This window comes from Phalacrocorax aristotelis, chromosome 13 (assembly GCF_949628215.1).
Source record: "Phalacrocorax aristotelis chromosome 13, bGulAri2.1, whole genome shotgun sequence".
Lineage (NCBI taxonomy): Eukaryota > Metazoa > Chordata > Aves > Suliformes > Phalacrocoracidae > Phalacrocorax > Phalacrocorax aristotelis.
In genome coordinates, this window is record NC_134288.1 from 11,554,644 (window position 1) to 11,576,872 (window position 22,229).

The 22,229-nt window shown below is 42.8% G+C and overlaps 1 protein-coding gene across 2 annotated transcripts; it reads right to left on the reverse strand.

Moving 5' to 3' along the window:
• Nucleotides 1–152: 152 nt before the first annotated feature.
• Nucleotides 153–21,834, reverse strand: BIRC7 (baculoviral IAP repeat containing 7). Of its 2 annotated transcripts, none has more exons than XM_075108551.1 (7): nucleotides 21,753–21,834; nucleotides 7,858–8,386; nucleotides 5,607–5,706; nucleotides 4,232–4,313; nucleotides 4,079–4,148; nucleotides 1,887–1,958; nucleotides 153–1,394 (listed from the first exon to the last, which is right to left on the reverse strand). In XM_075108551.1, the coding sequence occupies exons 2-7, from the start codon at nucleotides 8,375–8,377 to the stop codon at nucleotides 1,192–1,194; spliced, it is 1,047 nt and encodes a 348-aa protein (XP_074964652.1). In that variant the 5' UTR covers nucleotides 8,378–8,386; nucleotides 21,753–21,834; the 3' UTR covers nucleotides 153–1,191. The 2 variants fall into 2 exon arrangements, with proteins under 2 accessions (XP_074964652.1, XP_074964651.1); XM_075108550.1 differs by having other exon boundaries at nucleotides 19,715–21,830.
• Nucleotides 21,835–22,229: the final 395 nt, after the last annotated feature.

Below are 22,229 nucleotides of genomic sequence, written 5' to 3' on the forward strand. Positions count from 1 at the left end.
TAAGGGAGTCTGGAGGAGCCACATGCTGTCTTGTGAATTCTAAAGGAAGCTAATGGATGGTAAGAACAGTTGCTTCTCTCACTCATGCCCATGTAGTACTGAAGGACAAAAGTTAAGTGATCTACAACCTGACGCTGCTCTATCATCTTAGGACACCACAACACCCCCTGCTCCAGTAAGGCATTACACTGGAATCAGATATCTTACAGAGGTCTGAGTAAGCAAACAACATTTTATTCAGTGAAAAACAACATTTGATTTAAAAAACATTTTCTTTCCCCTGCAGTTAACAAGCTATAGTATTGACAAAACTTTCTCTTTTTGGCTACATGATAGAATGTTCCATTTAAAAGAATAATCATCAGTTTAGCCTGCAAACAAGTCCTAAAACATAAGTTTCTGTAGTTATCTTCTAGTAGGGCAGTACCCAACAGCCAGGGAAGAGGCTCTGTAAGAAGCTTCCATGAGATCATCTAGTGACCCTGACCATCAAAGAGCCTTCCACTTTCTGTCTAGGGAGATCAGCTAAGAGAAAAGAGGTTGGGGAGTCTACAACAGGCTAGGCTTTTCACGTAGTTATGTGGATTTGAGTATTACTGAAACATTCTGTCAATTGCTGACAATTCAACAAGGTAGGGCAGTGGGGGAGAGGGGGAAGACAGCAAAGAGCTCATAAGAAAAAGCTAGATTGTCCCTCCCCGACAATATATTGATGCCGAGTACTTAGTCTCAACAGAATGCATTTTGTATGAAAAATACTCCCATTTTGACTCAGACTTATTGAAAGAAGTCATCAACCCTAGCAGAATAATCTCTAAACTGCTAAATGAGAGAAAGAGAACCAGAGAACCTACTGAAGATATCCCTTGATTTCAATAGAGCAGGGATTCTTTTGAGAATGCAATAATTTGGAGGAGAATCTGTGTCAACAAAAGCCTCTTTCTGGAGGACAAGAGAAGCCAGCAGAGTTTTTCTGGAGCAGTCCTACAACAAGATCAGCAAGAGTTCAGCAAACCAGCAACTCTTACTAGAAATACTGTGCATAGGAGGCACATTTAGTAAGTTTACACGTATGCCAAGCTACCCTGCAAGTAAGATTGCTCCAGCATCAAACTATTTACTTATTTTCTTCCTCTGCTGTGTTATGAGCAAGTTGTATAGACTTATCTTTCCCCTTAGGCACATCATGGCTCAGGACATGAAAGTCCTCACACTTCCCCGGATGACCGCTCTGCAGATAGGACACAATCTCAAGTTGCGGGCACATTGTCTACAAGCTACCAGGTGACCACAAGGAACAAACACAACAGATACATCTCTGTCCATGCACACTTTGCACATCCTTTCCTCTTGCAGGCGTCGGAGCTGTTCTTCTGCATTCATCTGAGACCCATCTTTACCAAAAAAAGAAAAGAAAAACCCAAACTGTTAGGGCTGGCACTCCAGAGCTCTTATAATGCTGTCATCTTAGGAAGTCACACTGCAACTTGCTCATCATTTTGTTCAGAGACTGACTGTGAAGATGGCAAAAGCACCTCTCAAGCAAATTTCATTTAAACTGAAAAACTACAGCTATTATACACTCTGGCTGATCTACACAAGATTCAGCATATCTTCATATGACGACTGAGCAGGGACAGATATCAACATTTTTTTACTGTAATATGTAAAGTATCCCAATAAATTGAGGTTTTTTTTAACAGTCTGCTTCACAGTGGAACTCTAAGTCCTGAATAAGGGTCACTATGTTCAGTTACTATTCAAAGAACACACATTCCCCTTCAGGATTAAAAAAGTGAGTGAATACGGTTACCACTGATACCATTACTATAAAAATCATCCCAGTTATGCCTAAGCTCAACTTCACCACTGTTAGCCCAGAGCACCTGATTCCTTTTGTTGCACAGATTGCATTTCTTCTCTTGAACTTGATGTTTCAGTTTCTCCCTGAGCAGCATCTGCATAACCAGGAAAGAAGATGCCATTAAATGCTAGCCCTTTCCTCCTTCTTCAGACAGTGCTGTTTAAACAGATGTAATATCCTGGATTTCAGTAGCCTTAAACAGCTCTTTACTCCACTGTTAACTTCACACACAGCCTAGTGAAGCTGGTGTTCTCTGTGGTGCTTCAGTCACTCTGTGTGTTAACCTCCCTACCAAGACATGTACACATCACAGACAACTCAGCTTTGCTGAGGAGACAGTCAGACAGCAGGAGCCATCAGCTGCTCATTCCTGCTCCTGTGCTACTATTTAATCACACTTTCAATTTTGTAGAAGTCTTTTTCCTTAGGTAAAGAGATAGCAGACTGATATGGAGACAGGAGCTTTGGAAAGCAGGCTTGCTACCAGAGAAAGCCTGTGTGGAACTGCATCTTCAAATAAACCTCGCTTGGTAAACAGACTCCACAAAAAACAGATAACACAAGACAGATATAGATAAGTTGAGAATATATATTATCCAAACAAACAAGCAGTATGGCTATTTCTGATCAAGCCATTGGTTCTATTTTAAATAGCCTTGGAGTACTTCTTCATCCTAGAAGCCTTGCTTCAGACAACTGCCTCTGCCTGCATCAGATGTGAGTTTGTGCACAAGCCTCCACATCCTGTGGCTGTCTGCTACCGCAGGCCTAACAGCAGCAGAAAATATCGAGGATATCTGCACCATAGGCTATTGGAGGCAGATACAGTTACTCTATCCTAATAATCACAGCTTTTTTAGGTTTCTTTAAAGCAAAACCTTCTTCAGCCTCTCAAAGAAAGGCAGGCTTGCATACATTACTACTCTTAATTCCAGCCTAGGAAGAGAGAAGGCAGACCCTCAAGACACAACAGTGCTCAAGATTAAGTGAATAAGAGGTTAAGCATCCACCAAGAACATGGGTGTGCAAGTCAGGCATACCTCTGGTTTCCTCTGCACTGCTGCTCTCTGCCCAGTCTGGCTGAAGCAGATCAGAAATCAGTTCAGACTCAGAAAGGTAGAAACTCCCAGTCAGCATGTATTTATTCTCTACCAGGTTAGCCACCCAGGTGGCATCAAAGCCCATCTGCAGGACATTCTGCACTATGGTATACTGATCCAGAGAAGGAAAAGCCTGCAATTCCCAATTCCTCAGAGGATCATCTGTAAAGCAGCAAGCAGATACTTAACCAAAAAGACAGAACTTTGGGCCAAAAGTATGTCACTCCCTGAGGCTGTTTATTCCTCAAGCTATCTATACAGCTAGACCAACATCCAGATTTACAGTTTTTACTTCCAATCAAAATTCACAAGAAAGTCATCAAAAGCAATTTCATAAAAGCCAAGAGACTAATTTTGGATTGTTTATTCTACTGTATCAGTGAACCAAGTCTCCCATGTTTGGCCCCAGCCCAGAATCCTTATCTTTATTTTCACATCCCAGAAGTCTCAAAACTGCTTTCATGAAGATGAAGTGGAACATCCCAATTGAAGTCTCTCCTACCTCATAATCTAGCTCAACCATTCATCACTAAAGACAGAAGTGGGAAATTCAGCTGGCAGACCCTTCAAAGACTTAAGTCTTTCTTAAGCTCATCCTATTGGATAGGCTTTTCAATAGAATGAGAAAAATATCAGTTTTCCAGTTATGGCAGCCAAATTTCAGCTACTTAAATTTCCAGAAGCAACCAATGAATGGGAAAAGATCCCCAGAATCAACACTTTCATGAACAACTGTACCCTCTAGCTGTTCTCTGGTCCCCTGTCAGGTATGTTTAAAATGCCGTAGTTTTAAAATGCCAGTCTGAAAGACTCTACAGACAGACAACAACGTCAAAAACATGGGCAAGTCAAAGGAAAGTTAGGCAAGCACCCAAGAGTCACATTATTATCCCAGCTAGCTAAGTGTTACCAGCCTTAGACTAAGAGGCTTGTTCTTGCAAGAAAATTTTGCTTCTTGTGCTAGAGACTATTTCCCAAGAATAGTGAAACAGCTTCTAGAATACCAAAGCATCTCTCAAACGCCGTGTCTACAGAGCACACGGTAGCTGAGGTGGGTAGAAGTAAGGCTATACCGCTTTCAACAGAAAAGACACTGTTTAATTATAGCACTGACCTTGGGAAGGAGGGGAATCTGGTTCGATCTGATCCTGGGAATCTGTTTCGATCTGATCCCAGGAATCTGTCTGAAAATATCAGAAGAGTCACAGAGCAGAAGCATGTATTCAAAACTCCCCCACCCACTATACACAAAATATTAATGACTTACTGGAGATACCAGGGTGCTAGAAAAGGAATCCTGAACACTGCTAACAAATTCTCTCCCCCTTGACTGCAACAGAAATTCACACCTATAAGCAGAAAGATTTAAATACATTAGTACAGGATATCTCAAGTGAAAGTAGCAGTAGTAGTCGTCTGAATTTTAGAAGCAAAAGGTGCTATCAGATTATGAGCAAACTGCTCTATTCATTAAAGAAAAGGGAATATCATGGTCTTTTTTTACCCCCCTCCTTGCATGAAGAGCAACAGTAAGAGGTTCATGATCCCCCTGCCTTAATTCAGTCTTCATGTTTGGCCCAAGAGGAGCCCAGTTGCAATCCTTCAGAACAGATTACAGAAAATATGATAATAGACCGGTTCACAGAAAAAACCAACAACCAAAACCCACAAGAACTGCTACAGAAAAACAAGGTTTACAATATCTTTCATTTTGTACCTCAGAGTAGTAGAAACCAAAGCTGTTCTTTGACAGAGAAAGTGATTTTAATTGACCTTTTAGATGGTGAACTCTAGGTCAAATTAGAAAATCTCAGGTCTGAACTGTGCCATTCTATCTAAGCTTGAACATTTGATTTTGCTTTTGAAGTGAAAGGTTCTAAATACTTAGACTTTGTCACTTCTATTCGTACAGTTCTTTCTAAAAAAGCTAATTACAGCTTAGACAACCATCATCCACACTATTTCACCATTAACACAGAACACTCCAGGGACAAATCAGCCTTTAGAATACAAGATGTGGCAATGCCAGAGAAAAAGCCTAAAGGAACTGAAGCCGACTGTCCTGGAGTCAGCAAACTATTGTATGGGATAACATGCAGAGAGACACCAGAGATAGCAACTACTTTTTGGGGAGGGTGGAAAAGGAGAAACGAGAGGAGTTAAAGATACAGTAATTAGGTTCTCAGGCCAATCTTGGGTTTTTCCACATGTGAGGGGACAGAAGGAGAAAGGCACTTTTAGAAGACAGTACAGACTAAGTGGCCGACCTAGAAACACATTTTCTATCTTGACCCACTATTAGGATCAGAAGACAGTCCCTTGCTGTGCAACTTTGGCCTTGAGGATTCAAAACGTTTCTCTTGAGATTTCAGGGATTTCCAGAAGGTTACAGACTATTGCAACAGTTTATGTAGTTAAACATGATTGCACATATCTGACTACATTTTCACCTACTCTAGCTAGGTAGAAAAATCTAGAATTAAGCAATAACAGAGCCTGGAAGCAGTCCTTATTACCAGTACCCCAGCAACTCATTTGCCTCTCAACTGGGGGTACTTCTATCTTACAAGAGAGATCAGTGTGGAATGCACAGCATGTATTTGTCTTGCTATGAGGGACATTTGTCAACCAGACTGACTTACCCCGGATACCATCTGGCATGCTCCCTCCAAGGATCATCTCCAAATGACCAGTTCCTCATACCTCCATCACAGTAAAAACACCTCACTATATCATCTCGTCCTGAAAGAGACATCAAGAGATTATTTGACCTCCAAGACATTGTATGCTTTACCAGCCCTGGATGAGAACCTGGGGAATGATTCAGCACAAAACACAGGCTACCAGACAGAACAGATGAGCACTTGACAGTTTACCAATGCTCTGCAAGTTGTACAGGGGCAGGAAATCTAATGAGAGTTGGAACTCCAAGAGCTGCGGCTGGTTGAGATGATTCCAGAACCAGGTCACAAGCTAACAGGCCGCATGCATGCGAGCACCGTAGCTCCTGTATATGCACATACCTATCCAATGCCATCTTGTCTGCATTTAGAGTAAAGCTGTAATTAATTATACCTATAAACACACTTTGTTTCCTCACCACAATACACCACAACCAGCAGCAAGCACTGTCAGATGTACACAGCTTCTGTCTCATAGGTATAAGCATTTGCCACAACATGGTCCCAGGCTACCCATCCTGCTGCTGTGCTTTTCTCCACAGACATCACGGGGAAAAAAATTAAAGCCAAACACTGTAAAGAAGAACTGCCTACAAACACGCTGCCCTAGGGGCAATGACAATGCCAGTAAAGGCCACCAGTGAGTTTGGGTGACAGACACCATCTTCCAAACTCTCTCATGTTGAACTACTGTTTGGCTTAACTCAAGGGCTCAGTTCCAGAGTTCTCCTACTCAAGTGACTGCAGGGGAGTGACACGTCTAACTGCTGCTGCCTAATGAGTCCCCAAAGTAAGCCTCTGGGCTGGGCTCTTAAACAGCTGCTCTGCAAGTAATAAACGAAGTCCAACACAGAACACAGGTTTTTTAGCTAAAGACACTACTTTATAGTTTATTCTGTGTTTCTGGCCATGCTGGTCTTGCATGCCTTGAAACTAACACAGAGACAAAAGCAGCAGATAGGCATATGAGCTTATGATGCTCTTCCATTTAGGCATGCATGCTCTTTAACCCCTGCTATTGTGTGCCAAGTAGACAGGTACAGATTCTTAGTATTAACTGGATTTATAGCAAGATGCAGGTTATGCAGTGTGAGTGAAAATCTTGCAGAATTAGCAAGATATTCTAGTAAACTAACCAGTTACTTCCTCTAACTCAAGCTAAAAGAACAAGTCAGTTATTTAGACAGGCTTTCTTATGTGCATGTCATTCACCATGTCACATCTCAGATTTTTCCAGCTATCACAACATTTAAGGGTGTTTTTTTCCCATTCCCATCTTTAGCAACAAATAGTACTTAAGTGGAAAAAAGGAGCAATTCAATTTTACTTCAACAATGAGACATTCAGGTTGCACAGGTTCATTTCTGCTGAGGGGCTTTAGTTCGTGGACCCTGCCTGTCACTTCCTTCCATGTCTCCATTTGACATACAAATACAAAATGAAGACATTCCTTCATATGGAAGAATTCATATTTGTAACACTATATTATTAGCTTTCAAAAAAGAATTATCCCCTCAAGATTTCATTACAGTCAAGCATTAACATTTTTATTAATATTAGAGTAAATATTTCCTCTGTCTGGTCCATCCAGGGAAGAGTACTTATTCAAACCTCTTGTCTAACCAGCAAAGCCTTCTCAAGGGGAAACAATGATGTTATATAGATACTCACAAGCTTATAACAACAAATATTGCTTATTTTCCTCAAAAAGTATTTTTTTTAAACTTCTGTATTATAAGCCCAGGGTCCTTTCAGGAACAAGCCCCAGTGACATTCAAACATGCTGCCTACCTACAGGTTTCACTCACATTTATTTTTTTGAGAAGGCTTCAGTGCATGACAGAGCTTATACAAAACGTGACATGTCAAGTAAGTGCCTCATGTCCCTTTTGAGGAATAAGTAGTAAGTAAACTCAATGGATCTTAAAGCACACACTTTTCTGCCAGTACAACATTGTTTCAAACAGGTCACTTTTTCCACTCCTGCTGGTAAGGGAATTGACTTACCAGTGGAGCCCTCGGTACCCAAACAGGAGTTACATAGAAGTGAATTCTGCACAAGCAGCAACTGAAACAGCACAGGCTGAGGGAAGGATGTGGTTTCTAACTACTCTACACATACTTTCAAGTGTTTGTGCAAGCAATAAAACAGTAAACACCTCCACAAGTTAACTTGAATAAGAGTAAAAAAGTATTCCCCCGGGGTACCTACCTGTGTAAAAGAATCCTGCTCTAGCCAGTTGCAGAGGACGCATGTCAGTATACTGCGGCCAGGTCTGAAACGTAGATAGTCTCATCTCCTCTGTTACCATGTCTGGGTATACTGGTTCATTGGGCGGGGCTGCCTCCTCAGTGTCTATTCCCTGCAAAAGACTGAGGAACTGCCCATCCACATCATCAAATGTTTCCTGAAGAGGAAGCATCTCTTCGTTCCCAACGTCCTCACCACAAATGAATCCACAGGAAGGGAAGAACTTCTGGTGCTCTGCTAATGGGCTGTCACCCGGTTCCCAGTCCTTCAGGACACCACCACAGCAGAAACACTGTACTTCATCGCTTGGACCCACAAAGAAAAAACCAGCCTTGACCAAATCTTGGGCAGACACAGACGAGGTGTCTGGCCATTGCCAAAAAGTCCTCAGTCTTCTTTCTTCGTTCCTCATGCTGGAGTCAAACAACTGGCAGAAAGCAGCACTGAGCTCAGTCTCCTCCACTGGTGTCATGTCCCCCATGTTCTCGTTCTGAAAGAGAGGATGAGATAACCCAGAGCAGTCAGCTGGATTCCTGGCATCAGGCAGCACTCACCCTGCGTTATTTGTTCCTCATCCCCATGCATATTCTGGAAAGCTCTGGGTCTTGACAAAGCTGAGCTCGTTTCAGAATTGCAGCCCAATCAGAGACCTGGTGTTTCTGTACTTTGCTGTGAACTTTTGCTGAGTCCTCACTAGTGTCTGAAAGGAAGAGACTAGCACTTTCTGAGCCCCTCTGCACATTTAGGGGAAAGATGCTTGTGGGAACAGATAGTGGAGGGGGAGTGCAAAACCTGTGCTGCCTCCCTTGCTGAGCCAATCCAGCTTTTGGCATCTGATCTGGGTGATAAATCCGCAGTCACTTTGCTCAGCCTTTAATTTAATGTTAAAAAGACCCTGCTGCCCCCTCCCAAAACAGATTTAAGAAGGCATGCCATAACAAAGCAGAGAACAGCCACACCCAAACAGTGTCTCACAGTGTTCAGTTTACAGCCAAACACTACACAGACTATCAGCAGGTTTTTCATAACCTTGTTATACTTATTAAACTTATAGAATATATAGAAATATCTCTAAAAAGATCACTTCTCCAGGACATGGTCTAAAATAATTAGGTCCAGTTTCTATAGGAAGATGCCCTTAGATCAAAGGTAAGACATTTTCTGCCTGTGGTAGTTCTGTACATGAGGAAGAGTGAAATTGAAGAAGTTATTGAGTGCCCAATTATCCAAGCCCTCATCCTACTTCAGGTAATAGCCCTTTTCTAGGCAAGTAAGCTAAATTGCAACTCAGCTACTGCTTCTAATACTTTCTATACAGCTGGCAAATACACATGCAAAAGGTCACACAGCTACATAACTGAGGATCAGATCAATTTAACCAATCACTCTAAAGGAATTCCGTTAGAGTGAAGTCACTACATGTGTGACTAAGTGGTAGGTACAATCAAATCAATTCTTTAAATTAAATGCCCTGAAAACCCTCTCACCACCTAACTCAGCAGGCCAGTTCATCCCAAGGAAGTGCCAACAATCTACTGTTTATCAGAGCTAAGCGTTATAAGCACACAGACCCAAAGCATCATGCAGGCAAATACTGAAGAAACTATATATATGCACACGCTTTCCCCCTCGCCCCCCCCCCCCCCCAAAAAAAGGTGTTTCAGAGGCGGGACAGCACGTTATTAAAATAGTAGATAACTGCTGTAGTGCACTGTTTCACATAGGCACACTGTAAAAAAACCAATCCGGTGGAGACCACCTGCATAGCAGCTACTCTGCAGTAAACACAGTCAGAGAGACTGTTCAGAGATGTGAGTGGCCTGAGTGCCTCTTAAGCACTATTCCTCTTAGTTAAGTGCTGCAGTACATTTAGGGGAAAAAATTTACAGGGCATTTTAGTTGCAAGACCCATAGCCAGCATGAATAAATCCATCCTTTATAGATACTACACATTTAGTGATATATTAAAAGCAAAAGCAAGCTTGCTCAACTGCATGCCTTTTAGAAAGAGGTAGCAAGGAAGAAGTCCATTAGCAACCACAATTTTCTTCTATAATAATCACAGAAACCAGAGGTTTAGGAAAAAAAGGCCCTAAAAGTTTGTTTTAGCAACTGCTCTATTTAATAGAGCAAAGTAATTACTCAAGAACTATGTTGCTGAGTTAAAGAAAAATCCATACAGAAGGAAAAAACCCTGCTAGTCACTGATACACAGCAGACTTTGCAAGCTAAGCAAACTTTTGAGTATGCAATTTTTTAGCCCGCAGGGCAGATTTTGCCCTCAGAACACAGAAAAGCAACAGAGAGACTTGATCATCAGGCACAGCTCCACAACATCAGTGTTGCTCTTACCGTGGGCCCTAACAAAGCAAATGCTGTTACTCTTAAACTATGACAAACACTGCTTTCCACCTAGGTGGCCAAGTTACCCTAGCATCCTTCCACTGAAGAAGTACACATCAGAGCAAGCTTCTAGCTAAAGACAAAGAAAATGAGGTTTTTTCCCCCCCAAAAAAGCTTAACAGCTGAATCAAGCTTTTCTTTTAAAATAAGAGATACAGCAAAGGAAAACAAGTATATTTATCTTTTGTTTACTAAGAAGCCCATTATGGTTTACCTACATTAAACACATTTGTATGTTCTGCAGCAGATCCATTAACCTGACTTAGAAGGCTATCCAAACCAAATGAATATTTTAAGTAACTACAACACCACTAGAAACCAGTATTCTCCCACAATCCACTACTTACACCAAATAGAAATACAATCCCAAAGCAACATTACAGCTAATATCAACAAGTCCTTATGATTAGCACAATAAAAACTTTTTTAAAAATTACCTGCAAAATGCTTAAAAAAAAATTAAAGCCTAAACAACTCTCAGTAACTAAGACTCTCCCAGCACCACAGTCTTCAAACTGCCCTAGTCTCAGCAATGCAGAGGCCTTTCTTTTAAGAAGCAGAAACCCATCCAAGGTGTAAGTGATGCCACCTGACACACAGGCCATTTCTAATGCTTCGGTTTTCCCCATTGGTTGGGTTTGTGCTGAAATTTGCTATTAGCTCAACATTCCAAATTTCATCTTTGTAAGTGGGAATCACCTGGGAAAGATACAAAGTTAAGCTCAAACTTCCTCCAGCAAATAACTGTTTAGGCCCCTAAAAAAAAAAGTTTAAAATAACACCTAAGCCTTGTGATCTCGTTAAGACCCAGCATAGTCCCAGTCATGACTTAACGCCTGCAATCCTCCTATTCTGCTACAGTACCTTTGCTACTGCACCCATGATTTTTTCTTTAATTTCTATAGAGATAATAGCAGAAATGAACATAATCATATTCTAAAAGAAGGCTGTGCCGATGTAAGTTATGACATACGTCAAATATGCCGCAGTATGTCATACAGGGGCATGCCAGCAGTTCTCTATAAGGAGGGTGATGATAGTCCTCAGCCTTTTTCAACTTGCTCCCACATGTTTTGTACCTTACAGCTTTCAGGAAAATGTAATTAACAGGTAAATAGCAACAAGAGTTTACTCAAGACAGCTTGAATAGATTGCACCGCCTTTTCTTTGGGAATAAACACTGACTCTTTTGCTACCATCGCATCATCACAATCTGAAATCTTTCTATTCCTTTGCCTTCCTGTGTCACAGTTCAGAACAAAGGATTTTAAGGCTAGTTTTGAAAGGTGCAGTTACTTGAAAATGTGCTTTCCTCTACCACTTTTCTGCCTGAGAAGATGCGTGCAGCTTATTCTGAACTATGTGCTGGACAAAACGTAATTTTTCTGTGTTAACGTAAGAACACAGGTGGTTTATGTTTGTAAAAAATTATAAACCAGGGTTTTTCTTTCAAGAAAAAAGATCCAGATCCCCTTTCTTACAGGCAAGCCTATACAAACATTTTAATTGAAAAGAACAGTGCTGAGACTATTTGGGTTTTTAATTAAATGTGCATTAATGAAAATCCCTGTGCAGTAGAGGGCAGTGCTTATATAGGAAAGTTACAGAATCTTGTAACAAGTGAATGTGGTGGTTTTTTTTTTTGGTCTGTAATGAATGTATATGTAATTGCCCAGTATCTTCTGCTCCACAGATCCTGTTCTTTGTAAGTCTATATTGATTTTTGAAGAATGTATCCTAAAAATATAAGAAACAATGTTAACCAAATGCCTCTTACAGAGGCTGTTTGGGGACTCTGCTGACAGCTTGTAGTGAATCACCTGTTAATAGATAAGAGTGATCAATAGTTTGGATCTTGTGAAGCATTTTATAAGCATTGACCTCATCTTGTACTGCTTATAACCATCTTGCTTCTCAAATGTGATCCCAGGAGGTGCTGGAAACATGGTAGGCTTCTTGATTTGCTTTCCTCGCAGCCGCGCCTTGGCCTCGCCAGCAGTCTGCAGGCAGCTCTCAGGGATAAAATGCTTAAAAAAATCTGCCAGTGGCACAGGGTGGCACTGATGCACCGCAGTGCTATGGTGAGGGCGTACTGAATTCCCAGGCCCGTACAACTCCACTTGCTCTAGGGGAGGGAAAAGCTGTACAGAAGCTCAGAGGAGCTGAAGGGCAGCTCATGAGTTAATTTACAAAATTTTACTGACTCTGGCAGTGATTATTAGGGTGTCCTTGTTTGCATAACTATTTCATCGTGCAAGCTTCAAAACAGGTTTAAGGTTGGTTTTCTGTGGGGAGACACTCATGGTTTTGGGGGGAGTGTTTTGCCAGCAAAGGAATGCTCAGAAGGACTAGTGAGATGACTGTGGTGGGAGAAGATGAAGGACACCAAGTCTGGTGCTGAGAGCAATTAAAAATAAGCCACCATTGATAAATGATGTAGTTTTATTTTAGCACACTAAAATTTCAAACGCAAGTTCAAAAATGTGTTATATGCAACTAATACTGATCTTTTTTTAGCAATTCCTATACATTTTTAGCTCCTTTTCAGAGATTTGAGATGTCCTACTGAACTTCTGAATGCTTCTTAAAATGAAGAGTGTGATGAGGTAACAACACACAGATGTGTGCATCAGTAAGCACCAACCAGGAGTCCAGGACAGATCAGCGATAACGATCAATAGTATGAGAAATGTAGTTACTTCTACATTGCTGATCTCAGTCCAAGCATAACTTGAAACCAATACTAGAAGTACTAGAAGCACTCTATGAAGAATGGAATGTTAACATAATGAATAAAAAATATGTTCACTAATATCAGCCTGATTTGGAAGGAAAGCAATCAACAAATACTAGGGCTAGAGTATAGCTGGAGACAGCGTGATAAAGAGCTCAGAAGGGCTGAAGTGAGTGGAGCCCCTGGAAAAACTCCGGTGGAGTTCAGCTTCTCTAACCTCGATGTTCTACACAGCTGTAAGGGGATGAAGCTGATCTGTGTGGTTGGCATGACTGAAGAAGCAAAGAGGTTGGGAACATGTATAGAGATGCCATAGCTTGCCACTGCAACTGATGTGTAAGGGGATTGGATATCAGGAGACTTATGGCATAATTCCTGTTCCCACTTGCTCAGAACCACTGTTAATCGCTCTGTGAAGACAAGGATCCATTTTTCAGAAGAAAACCATCAGACCTGGCGATATAACTGCTTTCCAGCCTGAAGCAGAGTAGACAAAATCATTACATTTGTAGCCATAGAAGTAGGTGATTGCTTCTGTTTCTCCATTTAGGGCCTTGCTTTTCCTCTTCTGGTTGCCTCTTCCTTGTCCGTTGCCCTTCATCTTCCTTTGTCCTGAATGACTAGCTGGTACCACCCTGCATCAAAACACCTGCACTTTGCTGCTCTCCTAAGACATGCTGGCACTCTGTTTCCTGGAGCAACAGTAAAATCTCCAGGGCATCCATAAAAAAAACCTGCTGTGGACAGGCAGCACGATCCAACCCAGTGCACGATGACAACACACACTGAAAAGTGACTGGTCACACCAGAGACAAACACAAAGCGTGGTCCCTTCGGGCAAAGTTTAGAAGTCTCACTTTGCTTTTTCATCCAGCTCAGGGTTCTTTCTTTCATCATAACGGGTAGTGCTATACACCTAAAGGGCTCTTCTCTGCCTATCAACGTTTCCCTTGCTGCACTTTTCTCACTGGATTTTTCAATAATAACAAAGAACAAATTTAACACAATATATGATTTATTCCTCCATACATTAACAATCATTAATTCAAGAAGCCTGAAAAATGTTGCTATAAAGTAAATACGCATACTGTAAATTTATACTGCCAGAACTAACGCACAGGTGAGTAACAGATACATGTTTTGTGATTTCCTAAGGATTCAAACCTTTGAATCTTCTCCCCTAATTCTTTCTTCTGGCCTCCACTACCATAGCATTTGATTGCCTCAGAACTTTATGTATCATAATAGTTAGGAATAGCTAAATGTAGCCTGCAACATGATTCATGAAAGTCCCTAAAATCAAGTACTATTAATATACCAGCCCACAGGAAGAGAACACAGTCCACAGCAAAAGAAAAATCTGCAAAGCATAGCAGATATTCAAAAAATCAATACAGGAATTGACCTTAAAATCCTACTGTGATTTGAAAGAAAAGCAAACCTACATGCTAGTTCCTTGGAACGAGGAACATTAAAATGTTTCTGCCACAAGCCATTACAATGTTTTATATTGTTTCATAACTTCATGATTTCAGTGTCCATCCTATCAGAAAAAGTATTTCTGCTAGAGAAGATAGAGTGGGTTAAAAACTGTTCAGTGCTTTTTTGAAAGGTAACTGGTTATAGAAAACAGTTTCTTTTTTATTTTTCTAAATAGCTCTCGGAGCTGAAAATGAGTTTATTTTTCAAGGGTCTTTTTTTCTCTTTGTTTGGTTTTCTACCCCTTCTTACCTTCACCAGTGAACACAAAACATCATGGGGAAAAAAAGAAAGGACAAAAGTAAACCCCACCCTTTTTTTTTTTGTTTCCCACAACTTTCTGAATACTTAAAAAAATCTGTGAAGATTCAGTGCTGCCCAAATTGAACGAACTATTCTCAGTTTTCAACAGATCAATGTGACATGCAAAGAGCAAGCAGAGTGTTTGGAGGGCTGAGCCGCAGCACAGGGATCAGGAATACAAATTAGGCTTTCAGGAGAGAATTGGATGGCTAAGTACAATTCCCACAGCAAGCACAGAAAATGTGAATGATATTCCCTTTCTTTGTCCTCTTCTGAGTAGGATCTGGCTGGTTTCCTGCCCTGGTTTCAGCTGGGATAGAGTTAAATTTCTTTGTAGTAGCTAGTATGGGGCTATGATTTGGATTTGTGCTGGAAACAGTGGTGATAATGTGGAGACGTTTTAGTTGTTGCTAAGTAGCGCCTACACTGGTCAAGGACTTATTCAGCTCTCCGTGCTCTGCTGGGTGCACAAGAAGCTGGGAGGGGGCACAGCCAGGACAGCTGACCCCAGCTGACCCCAGGGATATTCCATACCATACGACATCATGCCCAGTATATAAAGTGGGGGAAGAAGAAGGAAGGGGATACACGTTGGGAGTGGTGGCTTTTGTCTTCCCAAGTAACCATTACGCGTGATGGAGCCCTGCTTCCCTTGAGCTGGCCGAACACCTGCCTGCCCATGGGAAGTGGTGAATGAATTCCTTGTTTTGCTTTGCTTCCACGCCCAGCTTTTGCTTTACCTATTAAACTGTCTTTATCTCAACCCATGAATTGCCTCACTTTTACTCTTCCGATTCTCTCCCCCGTCCCACCAGGGGGGCGTGAGCGAGCGGCTGCGTGGTGCTTGGTTGCAGACTGGGGCTAAACCACGACAGACCTTTTTGGTGCCCAATGTGGGGCACGAAGGGTTTGAGATAATAACAGTTGCTGGTCACAGCATAGACTCTCTTTATAATAGTTTATCCAATCTGCACCATGCTCTTGTATTCGCTATGCCTGTTAAAGATTGGTGTCGGTTTTTGTGGTCTGCTGTGCTCTGCAGTGATTAGTCATGTTTTGCCTGGAAGAGTTGTTTTTAAAACACTGGCCTTGAGGTTTTTTTGGTATTTGAAGTTTATATTGAGGCTGTTACTGTACATTGGGTACTACCTCATGGAGACAATTAGCAATCATACCTTCTCCTCTGAGAGTTTTTTTTATGGAGGAAATACAGAACGGCACCTTAGCTACCATCTTCTATAGTGCCTCCTCCCTCATTACAACAACTTTTCAGTATCTTGAACATCCTTGGGTAGTTAAGATACATCTGTTGGTATTTCTTTGGCAGATTGTTTTGATTTTGTCTAAGGTTAATAAGCAATTTAAGAATATCATCCAGAGACCTGCTCCAAGGCTCGATAGTTATGAGTAGCAGGGAATGTGGGATAGTATGGGCAAATACCTAGCATGGTGGGCACCTCCAGTGTGCTGGAACTTCACCCCTGAACAAATGCAGAATCCTGAAAAACTAGTAGAGTATTTGGAGGAAGTATGTTGTCACCCTGGGAACTCCACAGAGACACGGATAACTGCAACGTGCTGGGGTCTGGCCCATGCGTACCAAGCCCTGCTCAACATTATTCACTGCTCCCAAGGGGAAGAGAAGGCCTCTGAACCTAAGAAGACAAAGAAAAGGAAAACAACAGACACTGAGACTGTTCCAACTCCAGCGACACGTAGTGCGGCCACTCCAACTCCAGTGGCACGTACTATGGCTAATCCAACCCCTGTGACAGGCTTTGTGGCCACTCAAACCCCCACGACAGGCACTGCAGCTGAACCAGAGGATCAACCCATGCCAGGATCAGTCACCCCTATGCACAAGAACAAATCTTGGAAGAGAAAGTCAACTCAGAAAGACATGATGGAAGCACAGGGCCAGCACAAGGAGAGGAGGAGGTAGAGGAAGAACTTGTACAAGAGGTGGAAACTACCCAATCCCTATCCTTGAGTGAGCTGCGAGATACGCAAAAAGATTTTGGCCGTTGTTCAGGTGAGCACGTTATCACCTGGCTGCTCCGATGTTGGTATAATGGGGCCAGTAGCCTGGAACTAGAGGGTAAGGAAGCCAAACAACTGGGATCGCTTTCTGGGGAAGGGGGCATTGACAGAGCGATTGGAAAAGGGACACAAGGTCTCAGCCTCTGGAGGTAACTCCTCTGTGGTGTGAGAGAAACGTATCCCTTCAAGGAAGATGTTATATATCGCCCAGGAAAATGGCCCACCATGGAGAAAGGTATCCAGTACCTGAGGGATTGACAGTGACCTGGACGATCAACAGTCATCCAAAGATCCAGATGAAGCCCAGTGCACATGACCCTTGTGGTAGAAGCTTGTACAGAGCGCACCATCCTCATATGCAAGCTCACTGGCAGTGATGTTCAGGAAAGATGACGAGGCACCAATGGTGGTAGACGTGATTGATAAACTCTGGGATTACCAAGCAAATATCTCTTCCTCAGCTGTGGAAGAACTGTCCTGGAAGGTTTAGCAGCTTGAAGAGGATATGCCCTACTCCCCACCTGTACAGACCAGCATCTCAGCCATCTGCATCTCAAACGCACCGTGCCTTTTATTTCTAGTATTTGAGTCCTACCTCATTAATGGTTCTATTTCTGCTTCTTGTACATAGTGGGTTGTGTTGTTTGTTTGTTTGCTTTTTCTAAGTGGATGGAATACCTAATGACCAGAACTGTTGCTACTTAACAGTTTTTAGGTCCTGCTGAGGATCCTTTGGCCAAGATGCAGTTTGTAGGAGCTGCACAGAACAAAAAGGCAGCTCCTGCCCTCCCCAAGGCCCTGCAGTTTATTATATGTATACTGATTAAAATACAGAAACTTGTCTAACAATGTGCCTCAAATCTGTTTGAGTTCTCCTGACCAAATCACAAATATTTTGTGATGAAACAGAAATCAACACGGTTTTGCTTTGTCATTACTTATATTATGGTAACACCCAGAGGCCTCACTGTCCTGCTGACTTCCAAGCAGATAAATGATCCTCACTCAGTGCCCTATTAGAACATGGTGAACTGGGAGCCTCTCATGCCACAACAAAAGAAAATATCATTGCAGTGCTTCTAAACAGCGCTGGTACCAGATGATATCAACTAAATGAAGCTTACAGAATATAATTTCTTTTGACTTCTTCAGACACAGGTGCAGCAAAAGGATTTGTAACAAAGAATTTTCACTGATTAACAATATGTCACTGAGATTATCTTTTAACACATTACATAAGGGTCTGTCCTTAAATTGGCCAGTAGCCTGATTTTTTTCTTGAAGATATCAAAATACTTGCAGAGATTGAGTTTGGTAAGTCACTTTTGGCTTTGAACATACCTCTTGTGTAGGTTTCCTGACACAAAGATGTACCATTTACAGTTTCTAGGTATCAGCAATATAAGAACGTATTTGAGGGAAAGGTGAATCAAAATCACGCCTTCAACATAGGTTTAATATATTGTGTTATTGCCTGAGGTAATAACTTGAGGTCCAAACTGGTGTGATGCTTGTATCCTCTCTCATTACTACATTCACAAGTAGCTAGAGCTCTGAGCAAAGTCATTAAGGCTCTGCTGAAACCGACAGTAGTTCCAGAAGTTACAAATTCTTCCTTGTAACATCTCCATGACTAATTTTGGGGGTAAAAGTGGCAAATTCTAGTCCTTAGGAAAGATACCAAACCATGCAATCATCCTTTCCTTTAGACAGAGTTAAAACCAGTGTCTTACCTCTGTTCACATGGTTGGAAATTGTTAGTTTGTGTTTGTATTTATTATTCTACTAAAACATCTGAAATGAATAGTCCACTTTCTTTTGTCCTTTTTCTGATCAGTTCTGGAGGTGCTTTGGGTTCTGTGTTGGGTTTAGGTAGCAAGTGAAAATTGGCATGTTTTACCTTAATTCTGTTTACCATGCAGTATAGCTATGGACAGGGTCAGTAAGTGTGCTCTTGGGAGTCCCTGGATGAGCTGGAAAGGCTATCTAAAGAGCACATCAAAACAAATGTGAGAAAAAAGTGAGCAGCCTGGCTAGAGAGTGGAACATCTGTCTAGAAGGAAAAGGGAAAGGCTTGTCCTGGATACTTGGGTGATGGGCACTGCTCTGAAGTCCATGTGATTGTGTATGTTCACTAGTCTCAATATAGAAACTATGTGACTATGAATCATCCTAGCCATGAGTGTATGTAGGCAGAATGCTAGAACTGTATTTGCTTCAGCATCCTAAGGTACAGGGGACTAAAGCTAGTAGGCTATACCTGTTATTTTAGATCCAAGGAGAGAGCATGTCAGGCATGCAAATATACATGTATATCCCTAAGCCCATGTTTGTCAGAATATTATTTTTTTTTGTATTATTGTATCTTCCTGGTAACTGTAAAAATTATCTTCTCTGTCCATTGAGAAGTACACAACCTTTTAGCAACAAAACCAGTAAGATGAGAAGTCTCAGTTGAAGCGTATAGATGAGGTAATATTCAGAATTACATCAATTTAGCCTGCTTTTAGAGTGTAACATTATAACGTAGGGGGTGACACAGGTTTTTGTTTGGTTTTGGCTTTATTGAGAGAAGTATGGTGGTATGTTCTTCTAGTATAAGTAGTAGTTATGGACACTTTCTGAAATCTCAGAGGAGTTCATGTGTAAATTACAGAATACTTTTTTTGTTTTCTTTTTAATTTAGACTTTTACAGGGATTTTATGCAGCCCTCTCTACTATGAGCAGGGGGATAAAATTGAACATTGCCATGCTGGAATCATCTCCCTCCTGCACCCTCCGCCCCTGTGGAATGTAACCAAAGCAAGGATCCAACATTAATTTCCAACATTTTAGGGTGAAACTAAAAGTAGACTCACAGAGAAATAGTATCTGTTCTTCTCTCCTGTTTTTCATGTCACTGCCACATTGTGAAAGCATGAGAAGGGAAATCATATGCGAGGAGTGTGGCCTGTGAGCAGATATGATCTGACATCTTCAGCACACATGCTGTACTTTGCAAGACGACTTCCTTGAAAAGCTGTAGCAAGGAGCTCAAGTGAGCAATGGCTGATCACAAGGACTCTCCCATGTCTCCCTCTTGATCTTCATCATTGGCAACTCTTTCTTGCTCCTATCATGTAGTTTCCACATTAAATTGTAAGGTCAGTCTGTCTTTGCTTACTTGTTAGAATATGGCCCCCATTTTTCAATTCAGCTTTTTGCAGTATCCTTCAGCTTGGTCTGTTGTCTTTCTTCCTCATTGTTTTATCTTGCTATTGATTATTGATACAGGGACAAAATAAACCTATTCAGAGTCAATTTGTATGGAGGAAAACAGATAAGTGCTAGTGTGACTAGCTCAAGAATAGCTCTTTCTGCCTGTTGCCCAAGCAATATTCAGACAGCTAGGCACATCTCTCTACAACAAAAACATGTTCCAAACTGCAGAAGGATTTAATTGGAAAATCAAATGTTCCCTGTTCCTTGATGGCTAATTTTCCACCAATTAAAAAGTGGGATGAGCTCCATTAGAGTCATAACAATGCCTAACAAATCCTTCTTTAAAGATAATTAATGGCTAAATAGTGGAACGTACATTAGTCACAAGCTTCTAGCAATCTCTTCTGAAGAGTGGTTAGTTTTAGTTGTGAACAATTTGGAGCAGCAATGTCACCCAGTTTATGGGAGGCTACACATCATCTATTCGTGTACCTTCTGCCAGGCTTTGAGTAGGTAGGGGGAATAGAGCACAACTGTGAGGCTCCTCCATGTCAGAATCAGAAGGAACCAGGAATCATAGAATCATTAAGGTTGGAAAAGACCTCTAGGATCATCAAGGCCAACTGTCAACCCAACACCCCCATGGCCTCCTAAACCATGCCCTGGAGCCCTGCATCTACAAATCTTTTAAATACTTCCAGGGATGGCGACTCTACCACCACTCTGGGCAGCCTGTTCCAGTGCCTGACCACTCTTTCGTTAAAGAAATTTTTCCTAATATCCAATCTAAACCTCCCCTGATGCAGCTTGAAGCTGTTTCCTCTTGTTCTATCTCTAGTAACTTCAAAGAAGAGACCAACAGCCACCTCACTATAACCTCCTTTCAGGCAGTTGCAGAGAGCGAGAAGGGCTCCCCTCAGCCTCCTCTTCTCCAGACTAAACCCCCCGCCAGCTCCCTCAGCCGCTCCTCATCAGACTTGTTCTCCAGACCCTGCCCCAGCTCCGTTGCCCTTCTCTGGACACGCTCCAGCACCTCAATGTCCCTCTTGTCCTGAGGGGCCCAAAACTGAACACAGGATTCGAGGTGGGGCCTCACCAGGGCCGAGCACAGGGGCCCCATCCCTGCCCGGCTCCTGCTGGCCACACCAGTGCTGACACAAGCACACTGTTCCTGATACAAGTAAATCATCAGAGCCAAGGAGAGGGAGAGGCAGGAAGAGAGAGGAAGCAGAAGCGCAGTTGATCTTTGGGTAAGTGTCATGGTTCAGCCCCAGTCAGCAACCAAGCACCATGCAGCCGCTCGCTCACTCCCTCCGCATTATCACCACTGTTTCCAGCACAAATCTAAACCATAGCCCCATACTAGCTACTATGAAGAAAATTAACTCTATCCCGGCTGAAACCAGGACAATTGGTTTCATTTAATCTGGTTTCTCCTTAAGCCAACCCTCCCTATAAATGAGAGTCAACTTTGGCATAAAGCAGCACTGAACAGTTACAACTCTGGTGGCTTATACAATATTGCTTAATTTCCTCACCTTTCCTTGGAAGGGTGTATAGGTAAGTGACAAGCCTGCCTGAAAACCACCGTCTACTTCTTGGCCCTCCTGAAATCAACACAAGCTATGCTAAAGGGGCCAAGATTTCACCCAGGATCTGCAAGGCAGCAGCTAGACGAAAATAAACCGAATTAACCTCATAACGAACTGCGGTGCGAGCAGCCGCCGCCAGCAGCCAGGCCGGCCGGGACGCTCCACCAGAGGATCCCAGCCGCAGTACCGCAGGCCCAAGGGCTGGCTCCGCGCCGCCCGCGGGCTGGTGTAAGGGAAGACCGGCGTCCCGCGGGGCCTCAGGCCACCAGTGGACCCGCAAGGCCGAGCCCGGGGGCGAGGGGCCGGGCCAGGGCCTCGTCCCGGCGGCGGGAGGAGGCGAGACGAGCGGAGCGGGATGGGGCGGGGCAGGGAAGGAAAGGGAGGGGAGGGGCGGCCCACCGTCCTCCCGCGCATGCGCAGCAGGTACGACCGCGCTCCGCGCGCCTCCCGCCCCCTCCCCGCCTGCGCTCGGCCCTGCCTTCCCGGCGTGCCCCGCTCGCTCTCGCCGCTGACGTCACCGCAGGCCGGCGCCCGCCGCCATTGGCGTTGGAGGCACCGTTCCTGTCCCTCGCTGCGGCCC